The following is a 10,000-nucleotide window of genomic DNA, read 5'->3' as shown; positions in this document are numbered from 1 at the left end:
TTTGGTATTGCAAGGGATTTGATCATTATATGTATATAAAAAAACTTTTTAAACTTCTACGTGATAAAAAAATTAAGTCATGACCATAGAGATTGTCGTGATTATAATCCATGGTCAACAACTTAGTTGATTTTTGTATATTTATAAGACATAGTCATAAAAAGTACAATCTTACCTATTGTTGTTTGAAATAATGTTTACAATTAAACACGCTCAATTAAAAGAGATTAATTTTGCCTGGCGAATATTACAGGAGACCAGGAAGTTTTCACACTGTCCAATTTTGATGAGTTTAACCTATGTTTTAAAATAAACTCTATTGTTCATTAATAATAATGATAGCCTCTAACTACCAAACCATAGATGCATTTTACATTGTAGATTCTAAAAAAAAAAGAAGCAAGAAAGGCCTTCGTTCAGAAGTGAACATGCAGATTTGAGAAATTAAGAGTTCCAAAGCACGTTTTATTCCTGAAATGATGTGTAGATTGTTTCAATGTTGATCAACCGTGTAGAGATGGTCATATTGCCAACGTTCTTATTTTATACGAAAATGTATATGATTGAAATTTTAGGATAAAAATAACTTGTCAAATTCACTGGATGTCTGTAAGTTTGTTACGGATGTTGATCAGAATAGCTGTAATGTATAATGCAGGTAGTATTTTCTGGTACATTGGTAATGAAAAGTTGAAATACCGTACTGATTTACTGTCCCAGAAATCATGGCTACTTCAACAACTAGCTGGCTGTAGTTGCCTGATTTTTGGCCCAAGTTAGTAGCCTGGAAACAAGTTTTCTGCCTGACGTTTAAGTTTTTGTTTCTTATTAAATGTCCAGGACCTAAAAGATACGAAATTCTCGGATTGAAGGTGATAACGATGATTCTGGTGTTGGTTTTTAGTACTTCTTGTGAGAAGTTCGTATTACGAGGATCTCTTTCGCGTTTTTCTTGACTGTGCCATTCGCTTCGAATGGCACAAGATAATATACAGTATATCATGATATAATCACCAGGGTTTCAACGGAAACGGCTTTGGCGTTGGTAACCTACCGGATGAGGGCGTCGGAATGAGGTTATTGGTCTTACTATTTGGACGGTCATCTCTTTAATGTAGAACGGCAAGGGTAACGTTGTTCCTTTATGCCATCCTGAAGGTCACACTCGTCCATCGCCCAAGTATTTGCTATGAATTAAAAGATTAATGGGTTTCTGTTTGTGCTACTTCGGTGTCACTTTTTCGACCAGCCTTTTTGATATCTGGTCGAAATCTGTGTTGGATTGGGAGAGAGCCTTCGTAGTATTCTGACAACTTTTTCCGTTGATGATGCTTGAACAGTACGCGAGCTTTGTGGAATGGGATGAATGTATCTGGAAGTATTGGTATATGAAACCGACATAATATTTTACAGAATTAACATATAATCGAATGGTTTAATTCCTTATTATTATTATTATTATTATTATTATTATTATTATTATTATTATTATTATTATTATTATTCGTGCTCATGTAATATTGTCTAGATTGGTGAAGTATTATAAACCATTGTATATATAACCAAGTTACACAGAATACATAATGTTAAAGGAATTGTCCTTCAATGATGGCTCAGTGTATATTTTGGGCAAATAGACATTATGAAAATGTGAAAAGTTCAGTTAAACACTTACGACTATAACAATTAAGGATAAGACTCTTAAGTTTTCCCAGATGGTGGAGTAATGTGGTTGGTAGCTTATCAACCACATTACTTCACCGTCTTGGAAAACTTAATTACTTCACCATCTGGTAAAACTTAATTACTCCACCATCTGGGAAAACTTAATTACTCTACCATGTGGGAAAACTTAATTACTCTACCATCTGGGAAAACTTAATTACTCTACCATCTGGGAAAACTTAATTACTTCACCATCTGGGAAAGCATAGGGTCTTATCCTTAATTGTTATAGTAGTAAGTGTTTAACTGAACTTCTCACATTTTCATAATGTCTATTTGCTCAAATTATACGCTGAGCCATCACTGAAGGACAATTTCTTTAACATTATATATTCTCTTTACTCTTGACATTTAAATTTGTTTACTTATCCTGTAGGGACTGTGATCCTGTGTGAGCTTGGCTTTCATGAAAAAAAATTTATATGCCTTTGATTTAATGATTTACAAGTCATAATCTGAGACACGAGTTTTTCGCGATATTCATGGTTTTCAAAAATCGAGTAATTAAGCAATCGAATTACAAAATCTTTCTAGTGCTCTCTTCTTTTTCTCATGGGACTGTTACATTAGTTAAAGAAAAATGAAACGTAGGTTGGTGGCGTTTTTTTTTTTCACCAAAAAAGAATCGACTAAACTAATTTCTTTTTAATGAGGCACATTTGCACTGACTCGCAGCGGTGCCATTTTAGCTCGGAAAAGTTTCCGGCTATCTGATTAGTTAGAATTATCTTCTCCAACCAATCAGCGATCATTAAACTTTTCCGAGCTTAAAGGGCACTCCTGGAAGTCGGTGCAAATCTGTCTCACTAAAAAGAATTGACTAAAGTATATCCCATGGTTTTCCGCAAATATGTCTATGGTAAAGAGAAAAGAACTGAACAGTTGTAATTAAAACTTAATTCCTCCCCAATGCAAGCTACGAAATACATCCTTTTGATGTGAAAGATATTTATGATTGCCGGAAATTAGGGAAAATCCGAACACTCTCTTCCACATATATTAATCTCTATCACCTTGTAAGCAAAAATAGAGACTATTTTCTTTCTTTATGGTTATCTTGACATTTCCAAACAGGGGTTTGTTAGCCTATTGGAAACGTCTCTGTCTCGCAATCTGTTGTACGAGAATTCGAAAACAGATCAGGTTCTATAGATTCTAATAGCGTCTGATATTTCTAAACAAGATTTTTCAAGCCTTTTGAGACTTCCCTGACTCGCAATCTGTTGGACATGAGTTCGAGACAAGCTCAGATTCGATAGCTTCTAGTAGTGTTTTCAATTTCACTATCCTTTCGAGCTATGGCGAGCGTATAGGTCTACCTGCAGATTTATCAGAAGCCATTGATTGGCCCTCCTTGGTCCTAGCTTGGCCACTGATCTTATGTATATGTGGCCAGTCTCTAGAACATTATCCTGTCCCTTTCCTCTGCCATTCATGAGTGAACTTTAAACAGGGAATTGGTTAACTCAGCCGAGAAGTGGAAAGGTACCTTCTATATAGAAACACCCCCTCTCAGGTTAGTACTAGTGTAAATACACACATTTGCGTGTTTGCGTCTTGGAAGGTCACATTCATACTTTTCTATTCATCTTATGCCAATCATCAATTCTTTCACATAATTTTGAGAGATACCTTACCCTAAGTTAATGTTGCAACATCCTTTAATATTTGTTTGCCCATGTAATTATAGTCAGTTAATTGCATAGACAGGAAATGAGAAATTATTGTTTTTAAATTTTCCTCGTTTTTTAATAGATTATAATATTATAAAAGGAATGATTAATACAAAATACATTGCCGAGCTTTTATTATGCTTTTTAAGCTTTTATGTTCCCTTTTGCTATTGTGTATTAATTCCTAGGGTTTGAAATTGATTATTATAGTTTTAATAAAATTCCATATAAAATAAAATCTTTTGATTGAAGTTGCTTACATTGTTCCATTACCAGTAGTTAATGACGAATGATATTTTATATCAGGTAAACATCTGCCCCCAAACGAGGGATCGAAAAGATGTATGGTAGATAGTCATTACTTAGGAAGCCTGAATTATGTGTCTTAGAACAACTGTCCATTACACTGTATGTTTCCAGAGTGGCAGCTTTGTTTTCATTCATGAGTGTTCCATTTCCGGATACTATAATGACACAGTTGTCAGTAGGCTTTGTGCCGTAAATGTTCATTGTTCCATTTGTCCCTCCTGTCATGGAAACAATGTTTGCAACGTCAAGGAAACTTGTTTCATCTGCTCTTCCATTAAAAGTGACTTCAGTCAATGAATGATAATATGGACTGTGGAATATACCAAGCGATTTAACATCTGTGCCTAGTTTTTCCTCAAATGTCATAGCATTGCCTTGTGACAATCCTGTGTAGTTTCCATTCGCAAAGTATTTGCCGTTTGGCAATTTGAACAAAATTGCTCCCAGCACTGATGCCTGAAAATTGACAAAAGTGTCACCCTTGGTATATAAGACTTGGGTGAAAAATGCAGTTCCAGCTTCATATGGATATGGACCTGCTGTGCCCTTCACAGAAAGGAAGTCGAACAAGGAGTAGGCTGTTGTTTCTCCGTCACTATTGAACTTGCCGTACAGCGTGGTATTATCATCTCCAATATTTCCAGATGAGTAAGAGAAATTTCCGGTGGAATTGAAGATGTTGGTGTAGTTTTGTTCTTCGATATATTGAGGGACAATACCCCTCGCTATGTCATTAAACATATCTGTTAAGTCCTGAAAAGGAAGGTCCATAATTACTCCACAGATTTCGTCTGGTCTAAATTACAGTTTATTGCAATGAGTTACGGATCAAACTTATAAGTGCTTGTGTAACCAAGGGCTTTACATTTTGTGAATGGATGTTTATTTCCATTATACTTGACATATCTTAGGTAAGTATGATTAGTGGAGAGAGACATACTCGCACATAATAGAATGCAGTAATATTGTGCTAAACATATAGATGAGAAGCTGACCAGGATGAACAAGGTGTGCCTGAATGAGGGATGGGTATCAAAGGAATAAATAAGAGGGATAATTTCATTCTTCTGTTATGAAACATTTATGTTAAATTATTGACATTAAATTTAATAACGTTTTGCAGCATACAGTAGATCAAAGGATAAGTCTTTTCAAGCAACCTCAATTCTGAGGTGCCAATTACATTCATTTAGGAATAAAACACAAACACCGGTTGTATTGTATGGAAACCGCCCATTTGTTGATAGTTTTCTCACTCAAGTATCAAGGATTCAATAAATGTAAGGCAAAATACGCAGAAAATTTAAGTGATTGTTTCGGAACACAATTAGACCCTCGTTGGCAACAGCCAGCAAAAACATATTGAGCACATCCTAAGCAAAACGGTATGAAATTTAAATGGAATCTGTCGCACGACAATTTGGAACCTAGACAACTTTATAAGAGTAATCCAAATTGTACAACGATGGAAGGCAAATACTGCTGCTTATAGTGCAACAATAAATCAGGACTTACTTATCAAATCAGGTAATTTGAAATTTGTCTATTACGTGGATCACATATTTCAGAAAATAATTCAATGTAACAACTGGAGCTACCCTCTTAAAAACATTGCAATGGTATGTGTAATTAGCTTTTATTAAGCAGCTTATTAAAGTGAAATGGAATTCTTGGATATAGGATTATAAACGCTACCCCTAGATTAAAATATGTAATTATACTGTATTTGATATGAGCAATCATGTATTCACCATAGACCAGGAAAGCTGAAAAACAATAATTCAGGGATTATTGCGACTATATGCAGGAATAGGTTATTAGTTTAGCAACCTAATGCAAAACCTGTGTTATTCAAATAGAATGGGCAATCTGTAGATAAGATCAGCCCCTTCAGTAGAGTAATTGTAGATAAAAATGTACATTAACACATTCGATATGCCACTATTCAATAGATCAGAAAAAATAGGGGATAATAATTAAAGTATGTTTTAGACACAATTCGACATCTACTAATATAGCAGTTATCACCCAGGATAACTTATTCATTCATTCATTCCAGGTTTGTTGTACTCGGCCATCACTACATTTGACGCCAAGTACAAGTCTGGTAGACTTTTCATTCTCTGTTTGTAAGTTGCAGACCTGATTTGACAACTCTCTGTCCTTCAGGCTGTTCGGTATTAGGTACCGTAACCTTCTTCAATATGAAAGTTTTCTACACAAAAAGTGAGCTCGGTAAACAATTTTCATTTACTTTTACTGAAATTATGATGATTAGACAGGTTTTGAGATTAGCCAACTAAACATAATATAGGTAGCTGTGCCCATCTTGGCAGAACACTGACAAATGACTTATCAAAGAAGGTGGTTTAATTTTTAGAAGAAAACATTAAGCTATTTTTACCTGTAGACTGGGCGCTTTCAATCCTCTCCGCCATTGTGCTTCGTCTCTAAATTCACTTGTTTTATTTTCCTGGAAGAGCAAATAATTCATCAGAAGTGATTCCGTTAGTCACTATTGGGATAAAACTTTGTCATATATTAACAATATTTTGTAGTTAGGATTGAATATTTAATGAGGATACGAGAGAAACAGCAAAATCCAACTGCAGTAATATGAAGAACGACAGAAGAATGTCATGCTTCAGATCCATCAAATACACAGCCTTGATTTACTTTGAGTAATTGTCGTAAGTTATCAAAATTCCAGTTGTCCATGGATCCTGAAAGAAGAAATAATTTGTTATTATCAGTAGAACTGTGTCAACACGAGCGTGTTTATTGTTAATGGTTTAAATGTTTAAAGATCACTGATAAGTGGCATAGGCAAGGGACTGGACAAATCCTAGTGACCAACCATATATACACATTATTAGTGCCCTAGTTAGAGCCATTGAAGGCGAGGCATAGGCTACTAATGACTCTGCAGTTCCCTCTAACCCCTCCCCTCATCCATAGCTCATAAAGACGGTGAGGTTGCAGGCACTATTAGAAACTACCAGGCTTGAGTTAGGCTCGAATTCCCGTCTAACAGATTTCCAGACAGGGAGGGTATCAATAGGAAGTTTTTGCCTCCGCCAACGAAGTTGGGAAGAGGTTATGTTTTCACCTCTGTATGTCTGTTTGTTTGTTTGTGAACAACTTCGTGGCCACAATTTTACTCACAAGATTGGTGTAACTTTTTGGGATTAATTGTTATGTTGAGAATTGGAAGCGATTCAGTTTTGAAAGTCCTAGATCAAAGGTCAAGGTCGAAAAAAAGTTCGACCGAATTAACCCTAACCTTAACCCCAAGTTTGCACATGATTGTCACAGACTTCAAATACGTCAATGGTCTGAATTGATTCAGGAAAGGCAAGCTGTTTTCGAGAGATATGCTGCCATGGCGGAGGTCTACACTCTCAGTGTGTTATTATAGATTTATACTGTTATTTGGGAAAGTTAAATTTTTTTACCATCATCGGGTTATGGGTTATTTTGTGTCAACAAGGAAAAGTAAAAGATTAGTTTTTAGTTACTGTATTATGATGATACAAGGGTGGCTCTTAAATGACAATATTATATAGCTGTTTTCATATTTAATTTTCTATCAATAACTTTTATACGTAAGTAATGATATGAATTATTATTTACATCACATGAGCGTGTATGTGTATATATATATATATATATATATATATATATATATATATATATATATATATATATATATTTATATATATATGTGTGTGTGTCTGTGTGTCTCTGTGTGTGTGTGGGTATGGGAATTAATTATATTAAGTATTTGGATGAATTACGTAGCTTTTCACACTTCTTTCAGTAAATATATTATTCTTTTAAAAAGTGAATAACAAAATTGTCTTCTGACATTTTTCATTTCCAAATAAATACAAAGCAAAGCCTATTGTATTTCTGCTAAATATGATGTACCCCCTTAATTAATGTGTACATTCAATGCGATGAAGGCTTTAATATGAATGGAGTACTTGTAAATTTAGCCTTTTGCCATAGTTGAATATCTTGCAATCTGTATCATGCTGTAAATGAATGCTCTTATCTCCTTTCCATTTCTAAAGTGTAGCTTTGTAACTTATCCAATAATACATATCAAGTTGGCTAATTAAACTCTCCGCGAGTGTCCACCCAAGAAGATGCATCTAGGTGTTTTCTTAATATATATTTGGTGCATGAGTAACTGCATGATGAATATACAATAACCTATTTCGTACCACTTTGTGGAACATCTCCCATACAGATTTACCTCTAGAGCGATCCACTAGCAGTTTCATGACACGTGGAAACGATGATAATTGCGTAGTTAAATGTCCTCAAAAGTACTGATTTCCACAAAAGTACTGATTTCCACCATAGAAATCTCTTAACTATGAATCGTAACTGACCTCTTTCACAGCCATCTGCTCTCAGAGAGAAGATCACTGCTAACAGCAGACACCTCACTGGTGTGCTTGATGCTTGCATGTCGAAGGCTCTCGTAGTGTGGATGACGCGACTGCTCTCAGCAGACTGAGGCTCATCAAATCTCATTCTTCACAGGGATGTCCAATGTTGTTTAACCAGGAAGCTCTTCCTAATACGTTGGTGCACGGATGTGGAGTCATTATTTTGACACGGGTTATGGTCTGCGGTATTAGGGGTAATTTTTTTTAATACGTCAGGTTTGAGTAAGTAATGCGTATACATTATGTGTGTGTGTATATATATATATATATATATATATATATATATACTGTATATATATATATACTGTATATATATATATATATATATATATATATATATATATATATATATATATATATACTGTATATATATACTGTATATTTATATATATATATATATATATATATATATATATATATATATATATATATATACAGTATATGTATGTATGTATACCCTCTCTGAGTGGGAATAACTTAACGTGGTGAAAGGGTTTGTGTATCCTTATGATCAGCAAAGCTGCATTAGTTACTTGGTTGGTTTGCTGTGAGCGATCAGACTAAAGTCTCCCACCATCACCAATCCATTGGCCAGCGTGGTGATGAGAATGGCCTAACCCCAGGCATGTCAAAGGCCATGTCCGAAGCCTTTGTCCTGCTGTACACTAGAATCAGCTGCATTTGTTGTTGTTGTTGTGTTTTATATATATATATATATATATATATATATATATATATATATATATATATGTGTGTGTGTGTGTGTGTGTGTGCGTGTGTGTGTGTGCGTGTGTGTGTGTGTATGTGTATGTGCAAAGAGAAGGAGGGACACACTCCGGCCATGTTATACACGCAGGCGTAGGCTATAGGATACACATTAAAAGACACGGTATGTCATCTCACCTATTATCTTAGTCCCATTATTTACTAGTCTTTCAACAACCAGTAACTAATGCTGCTCTTAACATAAAGGGATTCCTTAATGTTTTTATCGTATATGGTTTGGTAGTGAAGTCTTGGGACATGCAGTTACAAGGAGAAAGCCATGGATATCAAATGATACTTGGGATACTATAAAAAGGAGACAAAGACAGAAATTGATTGTTGAATGATTTCGAGGAAGTAATGAAAATTACAAGGTAGAGCATGTTAAGTATTCCAGTATTGATAGTGGGGCCAAAAGAAAAGCCAGGAATGACTAGAGAGAATTTTAGAGAGTAAAGCAGATGTGACTGACTATGCTATGAATTCAGGAACTGGTTATGGCGTAAAAATAGAATTATTAATGAAATCTCGTCTGGGGCAACGAAGAAGAAGCGTATACCCATCAAAAAGAGAGATGACTCTGTTATATCAACAGAAGATGAAGAAAGACAACGTTGGATGGAACTCTTTAGTGTGGTTATGAATAGGAGATAAAAAGGGAATGATTTGATTGTTATACCTGAAGCTGCTGAGTACCTTGATGTGCCCATGAATGAATGGATTCAGTGTGTTTGAAGTCGAAGCTATCCTAAAAAAACAAAAGAGATGGAAAGCCCCTGGATACGATGGAATAACTGCCGAGATGATACTGGGCGAAAATGAAGTGACTCCCAGAATACTTACAAGATTATTTTGTAGAATGTGGCATGAAGAGGCAAAATCTGATGAATGGGAATTAGGAGTGTTGGTGAAAATAGCTAAAATGGAGACCTGACTGATTGCAATAATTACAGAGGCCTAACACTTACGTCAGTTGTTATGAAAATATATAGTATGCTTAGTCTAAAGAGACTGGAGAGTAAGATTGATGAAAAGCTGAGAGATGAACAAGCAGGATTTAGAACAGGT

The 10,000-nt window shown here is 35.1% G+C and overlaps 2 protein-coding genes across 2 annotated transcripts in view; both read right to left on the bottom strand.

The window, feature by feature from the left end:
• Positions 1–1,003, bottom strand: part of LOC137634194 (uncharacterized) — a 17,754-nt gene extending 16,751 nt beyond the window's left edge. Inside the window, exon 1 of the mRNA XM_068366465.1 lies at positions 713–1,003. Coding sequence (XP_068222566.1) covers positions 713–1,003 — 291 coding nt within the window. The remainder of the gene's footprint in view (positions 1–712) is intronic.
• A 2,524-nt stretch (positions 1,004–3,527) lies between these two features.
• Positions 3,528–8,222, bottom strand: LOC137634245 (uncharacterized). The gene is made up of 4 exons (XM_068366522.1): positions 8,108–8,222; positions 6,384–6,430; positions 6,112–6,180; positions 3,528–4,460 (listed from the first exon to the last, which is right to left on the bottom strand). Exons 1-4 carry the CDS (start codon positions 8,184–8,186, stop codon positions 3,696–3,698), a joined length of 960 nt encoding a protein of 319 aa, XP_068222623.1. The 5' UTR covers positions 8,187–8,222; the 3' UTR covers positions 3,528–3,695.
• Positions 8,223–10,000: the final 1,778 nt, after the last annotated feature.

This window comes from Palaemon carinicauda, chromosome 44, assembly GCF_036898095.1.
Source record: "Palaemon carinicauda isolate YSFRI2023 chromosome 44, ASM3689809v2, whole genome shotgun sequence".
Classification (NCBI taxonomy): Eukaryota; Metazoa; Arthropoda; class Malacostraca; order Decapoda; family Palaemonidae; genus Palaemon; species Palaemon carinicauda.
This window is presented reverse-complemented; position numbering and strand designations above follow the sequence as displayed.